The sequence below is a fragment of the Leopardus geoffroyi genome, chromosome A2, assembly GCF_018350155.1.
Source record: "Leopardus geoffroyi isolate Oge1 chromosome A2, O.geoffroyi_Oge1_pat1.0, whole genome shotgun sequence".
In the NCBI taxonomy this organism is placed as follows: domain Eukaryota; kingdom Metazoa; phylum Chordata; class Mammalia; order Carnivora; family Felidae; genus Leopardus; species Leopardus geoffroyi.
Genome location: NC_059331.1, coordinates 75,604,110 through 75,624,632, shown reverse-complemented (window position 1 = coordinate 75,624,632; position 20,523 = coordinate 75,604,110). Strand labels below are relative to the sequence as shown.

Below are 20,523 nucleotides of genomic sequence, written 5' to 3'. Positions count from 1 at the left end.
TCCTTCCTCTATTTTTAAGTCCCCCCCCTCATTCATGAAGTGCTTGAAGAAGGCAGAGAACCGGTTGTTTTCCCAGATCACAAATTGTCGCAAGGATGGCACTGGAGACCATTCCTGTCCTCTGTGTATTTCCGTGTGCCTGTGTCTTATCTGTCAGTGGTGGTGACGTGTACGTGAGAGGAGAACCCACAAATGGATAGAACGGCTTAGCGTTTCTGCAGCTGGAGCAAACAAGAGACCTTAGATATACGCACACCCTTCCATATGCTGAGACCAAGAGCTGCCATGAATATTCTCCTGAAAATCATTGCAAAATGGTCTTCCCTCCAACATTCTTATTTATGATCAACATATTGGAATGAACATTTTCTTCCCCTCTCCTGTTCATCTTTCTGGATCTTCTGTAGATTTCTTTTGAGAAGAGAAGATCACGGTCCATATCGTGATGTTGTCTGGTGGATGAAATTTTCTAGATCATCTTCTTTAAAAGAAAGACGACAGAAACGTGATTCTGCTTTTTCAAATATAGCTGAAAATTAAAATAATTTTTTATCACCGATCCTAGTAATTTTCCCAACGCTGGTCACAAGATACACAGATTGAGAAAATAAAATCATGCCTTCCCAAAGAAGGCAAGCCAAGTTTTGCCGCCTCCTTAAAAAAAGTACATCACCCACAAACCTGATGATATGGCAGATCCACAGCTTGAGTTGGCTCTGAGAAAATGCCATAGAAGATTCACCAAGTCACAGTGGTACCTACACATATCCAAACAATAGCTTATGGAAGTATTTGCTTGTGGTGTCATTAATACACTAACCAGTGGCACTCGATGCAGAGTTCTTCCCAGGTCAGGATGAACTTGGCATTGAACTGTTGGACGAACGAACACGACCGTTTTTACTTTATAGTCAAGTAAAACACTGAGGGTCCTAGTAGACGTGACAAGATGGAAAACCATAAGGAGTATTTACTTTTGAGGAGAAGTAGACCCTCTTTACTGCTGAAAGGAAACTGAGGACTGTCAGAATATTGCCGTGCTACTGCTGAGCCTTTAAAATTTTGTATATTTCTTAGTCACCCAAGTAATATATAAATACATTCCTTTTTGTTTTGTTTTTATATATCTATTTTGAGAGAGAGACAGAGAGAGAATCCCAAGCAGGCTCCGCACTGTCAGCGCAGAGCCCGACACGGGGCTCGAACTCATGAACCCTGAGACCATGACCTGAGCTGAAATCAAGAGTCGGATGCTTAACCGACTGAGCCACCCAGGCGCCCCAACATATAAATACATTCTTATACAAAGAATATAGACAGACAAGGCCAAAAGATTGCCTTCCTAGTTATTTCCCCAGTGCCCCTCTCCACCTGAGAGGCAACTTCTTGCTGTTATTTCTGGCCATTTACCGCTTCTACACCTACCTAAAAAACACGATTGCTTTGCTTTATTGTATACGGGTGGAACCATTCTGTATGTACTGCTTTGTACCTTGTTTATTTACGCTTTATAATGTGTCCCAGAGCTTGGTCTACTTTAGAGATTGCTCTGTTTAAGTGCTGGGGCTGTTCTCTAGAATTCCAGAACACGAACCATGGATCAGGCAGGCCTTTACTGATGGACATTCACAGTGACCATCACTGATTGTGCTTTTTTTTGCACAAGTGTGAGAAGTTCTCTAGGATAGACATCTACAAGTTGAATTACTGTGATGAGACTGTATTTTTAATTTTAGTTAATGTTGCCAAATTACCTTCCAAAAAACTGTGACAATTTACACCTCCAACCTACAGTATATAAATGTATCTGTTCTCAGTACCTTGCCAACAGCCTGAGTATATTTCATTGCATCTACCGACATATTAGTGACATTGGGCTTTTTCTATCCTTTTGCCCTTTGTCTTGCTTTTTGGTGAATCGCTTCTATGTCTGTTTCTTACTTGGGTTGTTGGACTCTCTTTCTCAAATTTCATCTAGTCGATTACATGCTGTATATATTTAGAGGACTTTCTAAACTTTTGGAAGGCAGGAATCATGCTTTATTCCTTTTTAAGGACCTGGGCGAAGTTATTTTTATGAAGTTTCCAAAATTAAAGACTGTTTTTGGGTAAGCCTCCACTACTTGTGAGCTTGCAAAGCCATGCGAAAAAAGTAGACGTAACATAGTCACTACTCTAAAAGTCAGTATCCTGGCGAGGACCAGAACTGTGCAGAAATACCTGGTCAGGAGATGAAACCAACCTAACACGTTTTCATGAGGAAATTGGCATGTCCTCTTTATTAGAAATTCAGACAGGAACGAGGGTAAAACCCCCAAAGCAAATGGTGTTCAAGGACAGACAGAGTTTGGTTTGCACCCTCAGGAAAGCTCGAGGTGAATGGACTGGCTGATGAAAGGGCTTTAAGTCCCCGTTGTTGAGAAAGCACTGTTCCTTTAGGCTATGTCAGCGGAATTCTCCAGTAGTCGTCCCCTTCCACTGCTTACAAAGGTTTCTGTTGGACTCTGGACACCTCCTGGCTCAGTAGACCATCTTCACACGGCTGTGTGAGAGGCTGGTGGTACCCTCTGTTCCTGAGGACGGCCTACCTTCCTGTCTGTCTCCCCCAGGGCTCACTTCCTGCCCTCCTGACATCCCTAAGCTTCCAGAGGGCTTCCCTGGTCTTTCCAAACCAAGCCATTTTCTAGTCTAGTCCCACCAGCCATTGAAGATTATGTTCGTGCTCCCAAACACTGCTGGCAAGGGAACAGGTTGGTAGTCTTTTTGGAGGGCAATCTGGTATTATGTTTCAGAAAGCATAAAAAATGGGCATGTTAGAAGCTGAGGATTTATTGTAAGGGCACAATGCCACAGAGATCTATATTCCACTGGAGTGGGTAAGACGCCAATGATCGATCTCTCTGCGGTGGTGTTATTTTTTCTTTCTGTTTAGTCTTTACCTCAAACTACATTAGGAAGGAAAGCATACCAAAATGTTGATGAAATTGGATACTGGGATTCCAACTTAGGGTGATTTTAAAAACAATGATGAATTTTGGCATTTCTCAAGCTTTCTTCAATGCCCATATGCACTTGCTTTTATGACTGGAAGGAAGATTTATTGAAAACTATCAGCAAATAAATTCCTCATAGAAAAAAAAGGCAGAGGGGAACGCATAGATTAAAAAGGAGTTAGGAAACATCAGTGTGACTTATTTGGCTCATGATGTGAACAAACTGTAAAAACAACAACAACAACAACAACAACAAAAACCATAAGACCATTAGGCTAGTATGACCACTGAGTGAATATTTGTAATTATGAAATTATTAATTTTTTAGATATGAGATTGTAGTCTTGGTATTAAAAAGCTCATGGGGGAGCCTGGGTGGCTCAGTCAGTGGTTTAACGTCCGACTTTTGATTTCGGCTCAGGTCATGATCTCACGGTTCCTGAGATCAAGCCCCACGTCAGGCTCTGGGTTGACAATGTGGAGTCTGCTTGGGATTCTCACTTTCCCTCTCTCTCTGCCCCTTCCCTGCTCATGCTCACTCTCTCTCAGAATAAACTTTAAAATAAAAATTCATGACATGTATATAAGTATTTATGAATGAAATAATATGTGTAATACTTCTTTAAAATTATCTGGTGTAGGGGGCGGAGGGGGTATACAGAAGAAACAGGTGGACTAAGAATAATTATTGAAGTTGGGTAATGAGCACTTAAGGACTATAAACTCCCTCTTTTTGCACATGTTTGCAAACGTGTGTAGTAAAACATTTGAAAAAGCCAGCAACAATGGATGTCACACTTAGACCCCCCTGGCGCACGGCAGGAATACGCAGGAGTGGCATTGGGGCAGAGGCCCGCACTTTGCAATTAGTCCGCAAAGCCAGTTTTGGTCTGTATCCCTCCTTGTCTCTGTCTCATTCCATCCGCTAGTCCGCTCAGATTTTTTCACCTCAAATTTGAAGCAGTTCAATCTCCCAATTCTCCCCCTTCTTGCTTCTGTCATGGGCTTAAAAGTGATTTCTCTGCCTTGGCCAAGAGCCCACTGGCCTGATCACCCTTGACCCTGTCTCCCCTCAGGCGTCGTAGGCAGCGCTGGTGGGGCGTAGGCCGTGCCCGCTGGACTTGCTCCCTCAGCCCTGGAAGTGTGAGGCAGATGTCTGTCGTCAGGGAATTCTAGCAGGGGAGGGTGCAGAGCACCAGCTTTCTCTAGTTCCAGGTTGGTGTTCTGGTTAGTGCATGTTGGTGTTACCATTCAAAGGAGGATGCCAGCCTTCTGAAGGCAAGCATCCGTTCCTTGAAGATAAATATGGTGGCTATGTGTTGTTCCATCATCCATACTTAAATGACTCCAGAAGTTCTCCTATGAATGTAGACTGATAATGGAAGTGAGCTGTATGTTTTCCTTATATATGCTTTCTTCCCTTAAAAAAATTTTTTTTTAATGTTTATTTTTGAGAGACGGGGAGAGAGAGAGAGAGACAGACAGAGCATGAGCAGGGGAGGGGCAGAAAGAGAGAGAGAGAGAGAGATGCAGAATCTGAAGCAGGCTCCAGGCTCTGAGCAGTCAGCGCGGAGCCCAACATGGGGCTTGAGCTCCCAAACCATGAGATCATGACCTGAACTGAAGCTGGATGGTGAACCGACTGAACCACCCAGGCGCCCCTATAAGTTCTTTATATACATTGCATCCTAATCCTTTATTAGATCTGTCATTTGCAAATATCTTCTCCCATCTTGTAGGTTGCCATTTAATTTAGTTGATTGTTTCCTTCACTGTGCAGAAGTTTTTTTTTTTAATGTCTTTATCTCTGAAAGAGAGGGAGGGGAGGGACAGAGCACAAGTTGGGGAGGGGCAGAGAGAGAGGGAGACCCAGAATCCGAAGCAGGCTGCAGGCTCTGAGCTGTCAGCACAGAGCCCGATGTGGGGCTCGAACTCAAGAACCGTGAAATTACAACCTGAGCAGAAATCAAGAGTGAGATGCTTAACCGATTGAGCCACCCGGGCACCCCATATTTAATTATAAATCATCTGTTCTCTTACATTTTTCTTCATCTGACTATAAAATGCATTAGGGGGAGATGTGAATGCAAGTGAAATGTACAGTTTTGGGTTCCCTAATGATTTCTTGTATTTTGGGAATGCTTGTAATTATTTTCTTTTTTTAATTATTTAGAGAGAGAGCAGGGGAAGGGCAGCGAGAGAGGGAGACACAGAATCCGAAGCAGGCTCCAGGCTCTGAGCTGACAGCACAGAGCCTGATGCGGGGCTCAAACTCACAAACTGCGAGATCATGACCTAAGGTTGAAGTTGGACCCTTAACCGACTGAGCCAACCAGGTGCCCCAATATACTTTCTTTTCTATTTCATTCCTATTTAAAAAAAATCATGACCAATTGCAGCAGCCGGGTAGGCATGAGGAGGCGTGGGGCGGGCGGGGGAGTGAGTGTACCTCTCACATCTTTTCTCTCACTTCTCAGGCTTTGATGGACATGCGTGTCACCAGCCATGTCAGCCTTGAACTTGTTTCCAAGGATCTATGTTGCTTCCTAAATATACTGAATTCTCCATTTATAAATACTCTCAAGTGGGACATCTTCATGGTACATGCAGTGTCAGAGTGAGTTGGACCACGGCTTCCCCCAAGTGGGACGAAACTCCTGTGTAAGGTGGGGAGGCCTGCATGAAGGATGCTCTGATCGACCCTAAGGGTGTCCGAGTCCCAGATGCTGGTCTCGTGGCTGCCTTGTTACCACTGCCCTCAGGGGCGTATAGGGATCGTCCTGATCTAGTCCCTCCTAAAATACTTTCTCCGGAACATAGGTTAGTCTGACCATGTCATTCCCTGACCAAAATCCTTCAGGACTCGCCCACCCCCTGGGCACACTTCAGACCCCCCAGCGTGGCCTGTGTGGCCTTCACTTTCACCTTCTCACCTCACACGGTGCATTTCCTTTATAGGACAGACCTCATTTCGTCTCACACAAGCTGCTGCCTCTACTTGAAGCCTCTCGCCCCTTTATTTGGTACGTAATACTTGCCAAACGAACGGATACATAAATGGCTAAACTATATGTATCTTTCCAGAACTGGCTCCGGTGGTTTTCCCCAGCCCGTATGTGGGTGGGATGATTTACTTACACACTCCTGCAGCATTTCATACGTTTCCTGTTTTGTTAGCAATCTGCTTGCACTGTGGTGCTGGTATTTACCTGTTGTGTCTCAGCCCCGCGTCTGCCCTCTGCCCTTTGTTGGGGCTGGAAGTCTGCAAACTATAGTCCCTAGGCTCTATTTCGGGCCACATTCTTATGCCCTGCCAATAGAAAGCACAACGGGGGAAGGGTGGGGGCTCCTGGGTGACTCAGTCAGTTAAGCATCTGACTCGTGATCTTGGTTTGGGTCATGATCTCACACTTCGTGAGTTCGAGTGCCCCGCATCAGGCTCTGTGCTGACCGTGCGGAGCCTGCTTGGGATTCTCTCTCTGCCTCTCCCCCACTCTCTCTCACTCTCAAAAATGAATAAATAAACTTAACTGAAAAAAAAAACACAACCGGGAGATCAGAAGGCAGGAGGAAGAGAGAATCTCCTGACCTCTGGCTCCAACGCCACGGGGGTCGCCAGCTCAGCTGGCGTTTGTCGTGGCTGCCCGTGCTGCCGCTCCAGTGGTAACAGGTTGGAGCAGTTTCAGATGCCAGGAACACCTTTCGGCAGCTCCATAGCTTCGGCACATCCAGAACTGACTGCGGCGGCCTTGCAGCAAGATGGCGGCTCACACCCTCTGGTGGAGCACAGCTGCCCAGAGATGCTGGAACCTTCTCCTCTCTGGGTGTCCCCCTGCCTCCCTTTTGCCTCTCCAGTCTCCCTCATTCTCCCCTTCGCTCTTCCAGCCTTTAGAGCATCTTTGTCCCATACTTGCCTGGGTTAAATTTCCTGTTGGAAACAGACCAGGAGAGTTTCTCTGTACCTGACAAGTTTCCCTCTGAGAGAAACTCTACTTAGTTTCTTGAGGGCAGGGACTGTCTTATTCATTTTTATGTAAATGCTTCTGCCCAGTATAGTACCTAGAACACTAGTCTGGCAAGTGAGGAGGTAGACTGTGGAAAATTCTTGGGGAACGTACGGTTCTTATGGAAATTTATACAGGTTATTTAAATGTATTAAAAAAATGTATTCACTTTAACACCTCCTCCTAAGCACAGCCACCTTCTCACTCTCAATCTGTGTGGTTTGCATGGGACTGACTCCCATCCAGTGGCTCCAAGTGTGCATATAAACCAGTTTATGCCAATCACTGTCCCCAGAGAGAATGTTCTGGAACTGTTGGAAGAGGAACTCTGTGCTCTCTGAATCTCAGGTGGACTCAAAATGCATTTCGGGGGGTGGGGGGGTGGTGGGGGCAGAAACCTTAGCTCAAGTCTCCAGAGGTCAGTATGTCTCTTCCATTCAGGAACCTCACCATTTGTTAGTGAAAAAAAAAAAAAAAAAAAAATGAAGTTTCCATTATTTTTGTGGCCGCAAAGAAAAATGATCTTCATAAAATCTTAGCTGTGGCTACTGCCCGTGACCAGGCTGCTGACGTTATTAAAGTCATTTTTCTATATTAAATGAATATAAGAAGCACTTTGGGAAGAAAACTGGCGTCTGTTTCCAGCGATCTTGAAGGAGCACCCTAACCGTGTGAAAGGTGCAGCCTTGAATACAGGGTCATCTGCAGGTCAGGTGGCGGGGAATCAGAGGTAGTCCAGATAGGAGTGTGGTTGCTGTTGTGTAATGAAGAAAGCGAGCACAAAACCAAGCGGTAGTTTAGTTGCTTTGTGGGTCTTTCGTATTGTGCATCCAACAGAGTGGTGCCCTCTGGGAAACAGTCTTCTTCGTCCTTCTTGGACGAGTGAGACCGAACCCTCCTTCCGCGGTCCGGCTCTGCCCCTGAATCTGCTTAGCAAGATGAAGGTGTTAGCAAGGGACAAGCCCTTACACTTGAACCAAGAAATATATGTGGAGAACCTACTGTGTGCAAAATACTTTGCTAGAACATTCTTCAGCTTTCACTCTTTATTTTAATCCCGTGGCAGGATGGTAGGTTGGCAGAGAGGAAGAGAAAGTCCAGCATGAAAACGTAGAGCCTGGAGTGGGAGAGTCACACGGCCCTGCTGACAACTTCGGATTCTGACACTTTCCTTTGGGTGAGGCATTTTACCTTTTTGGGTCTCAGGCTTTGTAAAATGAGGCTCATAGCACTTATCATATTACAACGATGATATGAGATCATCCATATGCCTGGAAGAGAGAAATGAATGGGAAGAAACCTATTTATGCCCTGATGGTACAGCCTAGAATAAAGGGTCATCTAAAGTCAGATAGAACACACACGCCCTGCGATCTCTGGTGCTGTTGTCTTCTTTCCCATCCACAGAGTATCAGTATCCTATTTATTAAGCCTTGAAACTGTGAAAAACATTTTAAATAGGCCCTGAGGGGTGGAGATATCTATGCACACATATACATGACACAGTCTTTGTCGACTCGAGCAGATGGAGACTTTGATGACTATCATAGGCTATGCCAGAGAATCGTACAAGATGGTAGGTGAACACAGAAAGGGGAGAGGCAGGGGCGCCTGGGTGGCTCAGGTGCTTATAAGCATCCGACTTCAGCTCAGGTCATGATCTCGCCGTCCGTGAGTTCAAGCCCCATGTCGGGCTCTGTGCTGCCAGCTAGAGCCTGGAGCCTGCTTCGGATTCTGTGTCTCCCTCTCTCTCTCTCTCTCTGCCCCTCCCCCACTCACGCTCTATCAAAAACATTTAAAAAATTAGAAAAGAAAGGGGCGAGGCAAACTCTGACTTACTTTGGACCTTGAAAAACCAGAGGTTCTGGAAAATGGCTCACTTTTAAGGAAAGTCCTCCGCCATCAAGGAGTTCCAGCTCATGAGATGCTGTTCCCTTCATTGTAGGTGATAGATCTCTTTGACCTCCCAGTTCTAGGACCAATGTTCTTTTCTTCTAGTTTCCTTCTGCACCTTCCTCTTCTTCCTCCTCTGCCTTCTTCTCCTTTTGTAACCTCTCCATGGCACAGAAAGGGTCATGCCCGATTCTCTGGACGATCTCAAAACCACAATGGCAACGGTGCTATACTTGACCACTTGACCAAAGCAGACGGAGATGCATGAAGACTGGCCCAGGATTAGGCTTCTACGTGTTTAGGGGCTCACGTGTCCTTGGCTGTGTTACCTTCAGCTACTGGATTTGGGCCGAGTAGAGTGGAGCTGATACAGAGTCAGCTCTGTTTTCTCACCTGTCGGCAAACCTAGTTGAGTGTCTTTCATATAGAGCCCCCTTAGCTAGGCACTGAGGAGAGACCTAGAATTAAGTGGACAGTCCCCGCCACCTGGGGATTCGTGGTCTAATGGGAATCAAGCGGGTAATTAACTTCAAGAGTTCGCAAGTCTTTGGAGAAGTCCAGGTTGCCATGGAGGCACGTACTGGGGAAGCGAGAGGTACGTGGAAAACAGAGACCACCGCTCTGGGGAAGGGCTGTTGAAGCTGAAGGATGTGCAGGGATGAGGGAGGAGGCATCTGGCGACTCTCCTTTTCTACCTGCCATCACTTCCTCCTCCAGTATTAAGAAGTGGAGCCCAGATGCTATCCTTGCTCGTGGAGAGTGGCCCCCGCTCTTTAGCGGACACGACTCACAACTGAGAAAGGCAGAATGTGAGAAAGCAGTGCCAGCGCCGGCTCGCATAGTAGTGGGCCGCCCAAGCTCGCAGCCGGGCTCCTCTAGGCGGCCGCGGCTGCTTCTGGGTGCGCCAGTCTGTTTCTCTGGATCGTGCAAGGGGCGGGGGGGTCGATGGTGGGTGCCACCTCCTCCAGGAAGTCCACCTTGTGTCCACAGGCTGCCGGAGGCTCTTCTCTTCAGACTGGCCTCGTCAGAGTTCCTGCAGCCCAGGCACAATGCCGGCCCTGTCCTAATTCCACGTCCCTTGCACTAAATTCTCCATTTTGACCGAGCTGAGTTGCGTTTCTCACGCAACCAAGGGTCCTGACTGATGCAGGTATGTTAACGTTTGGAGGGGCTGAAAGTACGTATCTTGAACCTAAATCTTAGCACGAGCCTTTGTAAAAATTGAAGCTAGAAAGAATCTTAAAAGAAGCTACTTATATCAAAACGAACTTCATATTAAGATGATGTCATCTACAAATATTTTATTAAGTTCTTAAGAGCACCTCTTCTGGATTTTTGGAATTCAGAATGTATGTTCTTATGTCCTTAGACACTATTTAAAAAAAAAAATTTTTTTTTTTTTTTTTTTTTAATTTGAGACAGAGAGCGAGGGAGGGAGGGGCAGAGAGAGAGGGAAACAATCTCAAGCAGGCTCCGCACTGTTAGCAGAGAGCCTGATGCGGGGCGCAGACTCATGACTTGAGCTGAAGTCAAGAGTCAGACCCTTAACCAACTGGGCCACCCTGGCGCCCCTACACTGTTGAGACGATTCCTGCTATACCTTCACCCGTACATTTTGGTGGGGAAGCCGGGCGCCAAGCAGTCAGAGAGGAAGCGTGATCATAAGTAACACCTGGAGGAATGAGAAAGCCCTAGCACATTCTGAAAAGGGGCCTGGCATGTGAGTGGGCTCAGGGGGCATGCCCGGTGTTTTGAGAGGCACAGGCAGCGGTCTCCTGGACGGAGACCAGCAGTGTGCTTCTGCGGAGACCAGCCCCTTTATGGAAGGAGGGATTAGTACATTGCATCCGTCAGCTAGGGCCGCCCTAGCACAGTACCACAGGTTGGACGGCTTAACCAACGGAAGTGTCTTTTCTTCATAGTTCTGGAGGCTAGCGGTCTAAGACCAAGTTGTCAGCGAGTTTAGTTTCTTGAGGCCTCTCCTTTAGTTCAGATGGCTGGCCTCCCACCGGACCCTACATGGTCTCTCCTTTGTGACTGTGTCCGAATTTCCTCTTCTTCTAGGGACACCAGTCATCTGGGATTACAGCCCACCCACTAGGACTTCATTTTACCTTAATTACCTCTTCAAAGGCCTCTTTCTGAGTCTAGTCCTATTCTGAGGTGGAGGGGGGGAGGGACTTCCAACACAGAACTTTTAAGGGGACACGACTTGGCCCATAACACGTGTGGAAACGTAGTCATGCTCATTTTAGGTTTAGGAAAATGCCCCCAGGCACATAAGTAAAAGCAATGTTGGCAGCTCTACAAGAATTGGCATGATTATGAGCCAAAGATCTACGTTCGTCTGGCAAAAAACGAAAGGAAGCTGTAACGTGGTCAGATGGGAGACAAGTGGGTCTTGCCTGGCAGGGGGGATGGGAGTGAGGACCCTGTAGTGGCACCGAATTAATGAGCCAGCCAAAGACGTGGGTATTCAGACACACGACAGATGGGCATTGGATCTGAGTATAAAAATAACAGCGTGTGAGAGTAACCGATTAAATGTGCTGTTTCTAGAGGGATTTGGCTATGCTTAAAGGGGACAGGGGCTTAGAATCGGCTACTGTAATGGGCAGCCCAGAGGCGAGCCCATGGGTCTGACTGGCGGTCAGCAGCCTTGGCTGGAACCTGGCCCACCTTCAGGAAGTGGCCCTCCGAGGGGGCACGTGCCTCCGTTGCTGGACATCTCAGAGGTTAGAAAGTTCTCGAGTTTATATCTTTTTAAAAAATTTTTTAACGTTTATTATTTTTTGGAGAAAGTGTGCAAGTGGGGGAGGGGCAGAAAGAGAGACACAGAATCAGAAGCAGGCTTCAGGCTCTGAGCTGACAGGGGGCTCGAGCTCACCAACAGCAAATTCATGACCTGAGCCAAAGTTGGATGCTTAACTGACTGAGCCACCCCGGTGCCTCAACACTTTTTTTTTTCTTTTAAACATAATCCCTGGTCTTTTTTTTTTTTTTTTTTTAAGTTTATTTATTTTGAGAGACAGAGACAGCATGAGTGAGGGAGGGATGGAGAGGGAGAGAGAGAATCCCAAGCAGGCTCTGTGCTGCCAGTGTGGAGCCCAGTGTGGGGCTTGATCCCAGGTGATTGTGACCTGAGCCGAAGTCGAGAGTTGGACACTTAACCGACTGAGACACCTAGTTGCCCCAATACAGTTTTGTTGTTGTTGTTAGAATGAGCGGGGGAGAGGGGTAGAGAGACAGAATCTTGAGTAGGCTCAACACTCAGCACGGAGCCTCACATGGGGCTCGATCCCACGACCCTGGCATCACGACCTGAGCCCAAATCGAGAGTTGGACGCTTAACTGACTGAGCCACCCAGGCACCTGCACCTTTTTTGACGTAACTCGAACCTCAGCGATTGGACTTCTAAAGCAACAGAAGCATATCTCCTCTTCCCCTTTGTACGTGACCTACTTCTAAACCTTGCAACGCCCCTCCGTTTTCATGTCTTTGAAGCAATGTGCTATCCAGTTCCTTTGCTTGTTTCTTAAATGGTAGGATTTCAAATTTTGTCCTCTCCACTTTGTCAAAACGTCTGCTAAAACAAGTCCCCAGCAAAGTGCTCTCACATGCGGAACGGATGCTGCTTCCCGTGAACAGGACGGACAGTCCACCAGAATTTTGCATTTGTTTTTTTTGTTTTTTTTTTTTTAGTAGTCACTGATGTTCTGTATTAGTGGTCAAGCAGCAAAAACCTGGGTTAATTTTGGAAAAATGCAAGCTAATGATGGGTAAGCACTTGCTGCATTAATTATCTAATGCCATACAACGAATTCCCCCCAAGTTTAGCCACTGAAACCAACATTCATCACCTCCGTTTCTCAGGATCAGGAATCTAAGAGTGGCTTGTGGGGGTGGCTCCAGCTGAGGGTCTTTCCGGAGTCTGTGGTCAAGATGTTGGCTGGGGCTGCAGACTCAGATCTGGCACGGGAGAGACTTCCGAGCTCCCTCGCACGCTGCTGGCAGGGGCTTTGGCTCCTCGCCACGGGGCCTGTCCTCATGGCACGGCTTCCTCCAGGGTGAATGATGCCGGGCCTCAGTGTCTTTTATGACCTCATCTCGGAAGTGACGTACCGTCAATTCTGCCACTCTCTATTGGCCACAGACCAGCACTGGTAGAGGGTGGGGATAACAGGGGCCACCCCAGAGGCTGACCTTCATGTAGCATTCGCTACAGGCTGGTTCCTTTTTCCTGTGTTGGTACCAGCCGAGCCCTCTCCATGCGGCATCTCATTTAAGGCATTCAACATCCTCCAGAAGAGGTGCGGCGATCATCCCATTTTTCATTTGAGGCAACGGAGGCTCGGAAGTGCTGATTCAACTCGTTTCTTAGTGACAGAGCGTGGACTAAAATGTAGGCTGACCTTCAAGAGCGAAATGCTCCTGCTTTTTACCCAAGGTCTCTCTTCATTTGGACTCCTAACCAGGTCTTTTCCTAACCTATCTTTGTACAGATAATTTTTCTGAGTATAACTGAAGAATTTTGCATTTCACCTGTATTGTTTTACGTGCTTATTCAATATTACAGGGGCACTTTCATTCTTAATTCTTTTATTTTTTTTTTTTCAGTTTTTAAAATTTTCACTGATTTTGAAAGAGACACGAAGAGCAAGCAGGGGAAGGGCAGAGAGAGAGAAACAGGGAGCGAGCGAGCGAGGGAGACAGAAACCCAAGCAGGCTCCATACTGTCAGCACAGAGCCCGATGTGGGGCTTGAACTCAAGAACCGTGAGAGCACAACCTGAGCTGACATCAAGAGTCAGGCACTTAGCCAACTGAGCCGCCATCACGCCCCCATTCTTATTCTATCATTTGTGAATTCCTTTGGCCATCCTTGCACCATCCACAGACCCCATCTACATGTAAGACAACCATGAAGAGATCAGCATGCACAGATGTGCCTACAAAACTGGATAAATATTAGGATCAGAATAAAAGCCCGGCGACAACACGTACATAGTTTCTGAAGTAAAATTATCTACAAAATTGAAGTTTAAGTTTGCACTCCATAGCCACGTCTTGTCGATATGGACCCGAATATGTAACTCAGTCGTAAGTGAAGTCACCCAGTCCGTCCTTTCACGTTTATATAAAATTGGCTCAGGGCCTTCATCCGTTTTCCTTTAGGAAGACCAGCCTTTGCTCCCCCAGCATGTCAGCAAATCCGGGGTTTTTATGTTTTTGTTGTCGCACGCGGGTCTGAACTCCTGTTCTCAGTCAACTCCGACTGTTGCCTCCTGTGGGTGTTCTGCTCCCTCTGCTGTTCAGGGTCCTGGATGTAGAACCCAGCTCCTCAGTTTCCCCTAGAACCTACTCACAGATGACCCTATTTAGACACCAGACCTTACTGAACACGCAGCGGGGAGGGAGGAGGGTTCGGCATCAAGGCAACATATAGTTGAACAGTCTTTTCTAAGATGTTTACTTTTGGGAAGGAGAGCGAGCAGGGGAGGGGCAGAGAGAGGGGGTCGGAGGATCTGAGGCAGGCTCTGTGCTGACAGCAGAGAGCCAGATGCAGGGCTCGAACTCCCGAACTGGGAGATCATGACCTGAGACGAAGTCAGAAGCGTAACTGAGCCACCCAGGCGCCCCTGGTCTTGTCTTAAATCCCTTTGATTATCCCAGTTGCTTGTTCCCCTTCCCTAAAATCCTCACCTCTCAGTGCCCCTCCCTTAGAAAGCAGAGCATCTCAGCTCTTGGCCCCAGACAGAGCTCTGCTAACTTTTATTATGTAAAAATGTGCAGCCAGGAACCTGCAGAGGTTCTCAAGTGTTGATGCTTCCTCTTGCCCCCTTGAGCCTGTCACTTGGCCCATCTGTCTCTGTAAGTGCAGGCAAGCAGGAGAAAGGTTTATGTTTTCAGCGGTATAGCCCCTCCAATTGCCTTTAGAAGACAGAACCTGTTGTCAGCATTGGCTTTTAAGCAGCATCGTTTTCTTCAACTCTGTCACACGTAGTGTTGAGCCAGTAGTACTAGGCGTCAAAAGAAGGGTGACAGGCTTCCTAGGTTGCCAGGGACTGTTGCGTTGGCTTGTGGTGGTTTGTAATAGCACCCCCTCACATTCTCAAAATGCCGTGCTTGGAGTCACGAATTACATGATCATTACAGTCGAGGAGCAGTTGATGAATTTTGAAAAGCTCTCGATGTGTGAACATCAAAGAAAAGAAGGAATTGAGGCTACTTGGAATAATTGGGGCAAGAAGCTAGATTCATTTTGGAAAAAATGCTTCAGCCTAACTCATTTGAATACGTTGACCTGTGGTGACCTGACCTAGTCAGGCACTTATAATGCTGGGACCAAGGACCTTCCTAATGTCTTTGTTTTTTGACAGTGAATAGAATGGTTTATTTTTCGAAAATCACAGCACAAAGAGGGACTCTGGAAAGCAGATGTATCCATGTTGCCGTTAGGTATCCAGAAGGAGAAAGCACAGGAACTGCCCAAGGAGGCCTCTTCTCTTCTTTGTGCCATAATATCACCAACACTCCTTCCAGAGGAAAGAACCCCATGCCCAGCAGGAGAATGAGGTCTTTGTTCAGTCCAGTAAGGGACATTTACTGAGTGGCCTTTCTGTAGCATGCATTTGGTGACGAACAATTCACGTATAGGTATGTATCACAAATACCTTTGTCTTGCTTCTGCCAGGGCCGTGGGAGGTTGGAGTGCAGACCGCTTTAGATGGGGGGCAGAGTACGTTGGGGAGGACCTGGACCTGGGGAGACATTAAGTTAGACTCTGAAGGCTGGATGGGATCTAAACTGAGGAGTTGGAAGAGGGGAACCGAATACGTGGAAAAACGTACTGTAGGGAGTGAGAGAGTGTTAGCACTGGGAATAGCAAAATGTCTGGGAACTTGACTGGATCAGTCTGGAAGGGAGATTCATGCAGAAACTGAGTGCAGGATAAATCAGAAGTGTGGGTACTGGAGGCAGGAACACCAAGAAGGGATTGGTTCTGATCCATCTAGAGGCTTGATGATAGGAATCTGGGTCAAGACCATGGCAGTGAGCATGGAAGAGAGAGGGAGATGGGGAGAAAAGATGGCAGACTGGATGGGGAGACACAGGAGGAAGGGCACTCAAAGAAGGATTTTAGCACTTGAGAATAAATCGTACCGACTGTGGAAGAATGGAGACAAAGGAGATTTGTTGATGGTGGCCGTGAAGACCCCAAAAGGGAGGAAGAGACAGTGGGTCTCTGGATGAGCACATCTACCACATTTACAAGTCCTGTCCCTCATGTCACAGGATGCTGGAAGGTGTACGTTTCTCGATCTTGAACAAGGGAGAAAGGCTGGACTTCCATTCAGCAGACATTGTCAGGTGCTTGGGTGCCCCTCTACCAGGGGAGAGGGGAACACGGTATGTTCCTTGTTCCTTGTTACCAGTCCACTGTAGAGGCAGACATACTTTAAGTTCTTAAAAATTCACAGAGCCAACAGCCTGCAGGCCCCTCAGTCTTTGGATACCATCAACGATACATAACATGGCAGCCAGTTCCACTGCGCCTGTAGGAAGCACTCAACCAGACTGGGGGAGAGCCCGAGGAGACCGGTCCCGAGAGAAGAGAGCTGAGTGGCAAGGGCCACCCTGTTCTGAGCCCCACACTGTGGTCTCAGCAAAGATGGACTCAGCAGATAGCTCTGTGAGGGTCCCCACCTCCCGTTTCCTCTGAGAAGCAGCCAGCCTTACGAACCAACACGTACCCTGTCCCCGCACACCTACCACGCACACTCTTGGGAATGGCAAGGAGGCAACAGACAGAGACCAACTCAGTTGACCAGACTGAATTTCCCAGGTACCAGGGCCATGAGGCAGACAGAGGCTTGGTGGTCAGGAGCAGCAGGGGCAGTACGAGAAGTGGGGACCAGGGACAGGCTGGGACTGCGGAGATCTGGGAGATGCCGGCGGCAGATGCAGGGGAGAGCAGGTTGTGGGGACGGTGGCCTTCCAACCAGCGCCAGTGTGGACAGAGGCCAACTGACGAGATGCCTTCTTCTCATGGATACTGGATGCACTGAGATGATCCCTGCCGCCACCGCAGAAGAAAGAAGGCGTCCCTAAACTACAGCAAAGGCCAATTTATCTGAGTCTACCATGAACTCAGATGAACTTCACACCACAAGGTAGACTATAGATTCGAGAAGTCTGATTGATTTTAATGTTTTTTTTCATTTTGGAGAGAGAGACTGAGCACGAGCAGGGGAGGGGCACGGAGAGAGAGGAAGACACAGAATCCAAAGCAGGCTCCAGGCTCTGAGCAGTCAGCACAGAGCCGGACGCGGGGCTCGAGCCCAAGTTGGATGCTTAACTGACTGAGCCACCCAGGCACCCCCTCAAGAGAGGATTTAAATGTTACTCTTTTGCAGACCTGAGTTTGTGCACGTGGACTGCTGCAGTGTGGTATGCCAGAGGCAGACGGAGCCCCGGGTGCCTTCTAGGACAGGTGAGCCATCTGAGGAGGCCAGGGTGGGCGAGGAGTCAGTCACACTGAGCCCCAGGACTGTCGGCTAAAGGAGAGCAATGGGAAAGCAAGGGGAACTGAGCTCGGGGACCAAACCTGAAGTCCCTTCACATCTGGGGCACTGGGATTCCTGAGGGTTCAAAGAGAAGCGACATGACCCCATTTTCATTTAGAATCACCATTCTGGGTCCATGTAAAGAAAGGCCGGGCATTGGCTAACTCTGGGATCCCTGCTTCTGGAAGCCACGTTTTTCATTCTCTCTCCTATCGTACCTGTGTCCCTAACATCATACTGATTCGAATCACCCCGACAGGAGTGCAGGAGGAAAGGCATTTCTTTCCAGATTTTATAAAGTGACGATCAGCGGCAAGCCCAGGATAGGGGTCTGGGAAGTCAGTTACTGCTTAGTATCGAAATTGGCGGAGTTTCAATAGCCTGAGTCTTGGTTAGAGAAGCCAGAATAAACTGGCGTGGTATTTAGCACATACAAAGGTTTCCTACACAGACGTGCACACATAATCCTTATTCAGTGTTGACTGAGCATGAAAAGAAACTGAGAAATGTGCCTACTTTTATTTAAACAGTTTACTTAAAAGCGGTGGTTCACATGCTCCGTGTCACCTGTTCTCTGACGGAGGTTGGGCTGGGGGTGCCCTGGGCAGCCCAGTTCTGTGGGGGGCTTTGTGACGTGTTCCTGTGCGCCCTCCCTGCATCTGTTTCCTCTGTCCTCTCGATGATTCAGTAAGCCACTGGCTACTTATAACAAATTCCCTTCTAGGACTGGAGAGGATTTTGTTTTCTATGTGCTGACCACCACAGGTCAAATGCATACTTAAAAAAAAAAAAAAAATCAAATACACAGCGGTTAAGATCGCGGCCTCTGAAGGCCACCTGCCTGCTACCTGACCTGAGACAGATGGATTCGGCCTTATGGGCTCTGGCTTCCTCTCTGTTAGATAATGAGGTTGGGGGGGGGTGGGGTCCTGTTTCGGAGTTGGGACGAAGAATACAAATGGTGCTTACAACAACGCCCGACCACAGTAATAGCTCGAATGCTTGTTTTTAGAATATGAAAATATATAGGTTAAGATTATAACCACCAAATTAAAAATTTGTCAGGGCGCCTGGTGGCTCCGTCGATTAAGCATCCAACCCTGGTTTCAGCTCAGATCTCGTGGTTTCGTGAGTTCAAGCCCTGGGCGGGGGGGGGGGGGGGGGGGGCTCTGTGCTCACAATGTGGAGCCTGCTTGGGATTCTCTCTCTCCCTCTCTGAGCCCCTCTCCCCTACTCGTGCTGCCTTCTCTCTCTCAAACTTAAAAAAAAAAATTGTTGAGAACTTTTCATTCTTAAACTAGTATAAAAATCCTTTTGACTAGAAGAAAACAGGCTCTCACCAGAGAACCTTGAACTTGGCTGTTTCACCCTCAGAGTGGCTTTCCGTACAGGGGTGGGAGGAAACGTGCACTTTGCAGCCACGCCCCTCTTCCCCAAAGTAAGTGCAGCAGCTTTGCTTTTTATGTGTGGTTACAAATTGGCTTTACTTGTGTGTTTTTTGGTGAAATAAGGATTTCTCTGGTTAGAACACAAGGAAAACCGGCAGAAATTGGAACAAGGGAATGAGATACGGTGGGGTGCTGAGGACTTTCTAGTTTGGGATCTGTAGGAGTAACAGGAAAAGCCTGATGTCTGCTGGAGAATGTTGGGGCTCTGCTGCGGAGACCCGCCATGCATTTCCTCTGAATTTGGCCCTCTGCCCCGATTTCTTACAGGGAGCCGTGCCCTGGAGCTCGGCAGTCACCTCTGCGACCGTGATGATGTCTCCCTGTTTCAGTTGCTCGACAGGATACCGTGGGATGTGGTATGTTCTTCCTGGGGGGGTGCCTTGAGCATGAAACGAGGTGCTGCCGGTGGGAAGGTGGGGCCAGGCTCGGTGGTGGGAAGGCGCTCAGTACGCGTAAGCATCCCGCCCACTACCCAAAAAATAAAGCAGAGAGCTGCATTTATTCGTGTCCGTGGGACTAAGTGTGGTGACAGCATGGTTTTCCACCCATGACAGGAGGAAGGCACAACATAGCCCAGGATGGATGAAGCCGACCGCTGCAAGATGGTCACAAGTTCGGATCCTGTCCCTGCATCCTCCACTCTGCATTCCGTGAGGGCCGACAAGGCTGCAGGACACGTGTCAGGCCCAGGCCCTGCCACTGGGTGGTCCCATTTCTCCTGAGACTCCCTAACATCCCTTCCCTCCTCCCAGCTGGCAGGACCCAACCATGACCCCTCACACTCTGAGGTGTGGAAACCCTCCTCCATTCTTAGGGGGCCAGAATTCGCTACAAGGGAGTCTTTTTTAAGAGTGAACATTTATTCAGTCAACAAACATGGGCTGTCTGCCAGGGCTGGACACGGCTGGTCGTCAGGACACACAGAACACGTGATCAGTCAATGTGAAACATCATGACGTCAGCCTGCGCCTGGTATTCCCAGATGTTCTTGACTAAGTGACAATTTACACAGTGTTTCATTAGATGCCTATTAAGAAGAGAAGCACAGCTGATGCCATAAACCAAAGCCACCCCCAGAATGGGAGGGCTGATTAAGCAGAGGCCGTGGAAACAGGTCCAAGTTGCCGGGCAGGTCCTGGAGCTGTGCCCAGGCAGCGGGTATGGCTCTCGGCAGTGCACTCGACGGCCAGAAAGCCTCGCTAGGGTCCAGAACCTCACTTCCACCCTGCTCCCTTCTCTTCCGTTCCTAAAGAACGAACCCAGCAATGACGGAGTGTGGAGTGTGAGCCCCAGGCAGGGAGGGATGGGGGGGAACCCTAAAGTCCCCTGCATAGAGAAGCCTCGAGCAGGCAGGCAAAGATGAACACACCTCTTCTGAGCGTGACCTAAACACGCACAGATCTCTGAACAGCGTTGGTGTCCACGAACGCTGTCACTGTTGCAAAAACAGTCTTGGGGAGGAGGGGTGACCAGCCGAACCGGGCTATTTCTTCAACTCCAAGATGGCACTTCCTGGTCCGCGGTGCTTGGCGCTGCAGATGTTGCAGAACTGTGCGGGTGAATTCTAGAAACGTAATTACAAGACATGGGTTTTAAAAAAGCTTTTTCGGCTGCCTGG

The 20,523-nt window shown here is 48.1% G+C and overlaps 1 protein-coding gene and 1 long non-coding RNA gene across 4 annotated transcripts in view; one reads left to right on the top strand and one right to left on the bottom strand.

The window, feature by feature from the left end:
• Nucleotides 1-5,470: 5,470 nt before the first annotated feature.
• On the top strand, nucleotides 5,471-20,259 carry LOC123606258. Of its 2 annotated transcripts, none has more exons than XR_006716195.1 (7): nucleotides 5,471-5,593; nucleotides 5,952-6,016; nucleotides 8,064-8,174; nucleotides 15,271-15,547; nucleotides 17,308-17,384; nucleotides 19,173-19,261; nucleotides 19,460-20,259. It is a non-coding gene; the product is annotated as an uncharacterized LOC123606258 (long non-coding RNA). The 2 variants fall into 2 exon arrangements; XR_006716194.1 differs by lacking the exon at nucleotides 17,308-17,384 and adding an exon at nucleotides 16,187-17,064.
• Nucleotides 19,745-20,523, bottom strand: part of VPS41 (VPS41 subunit of HOPS complex) — a 186,967-nt gene continuing 186,188 nt past the window's right edge. For both annotated transcript variants that reach the window (XM_045494370.1, XM_045494371.1), the window contains one exon: nucleotides 19,745-20,469. In XM_045494370.1, the coding sequence (XP_045350326.1) occupies nucleotides 20,389-20,469 (81 nt within the window). In that variant the 3' untranslated portion in view covers nucleotides 19,745-20,388. The remainder of the gene's footprint in view (nucleotides 20,470-20,523) is intronic.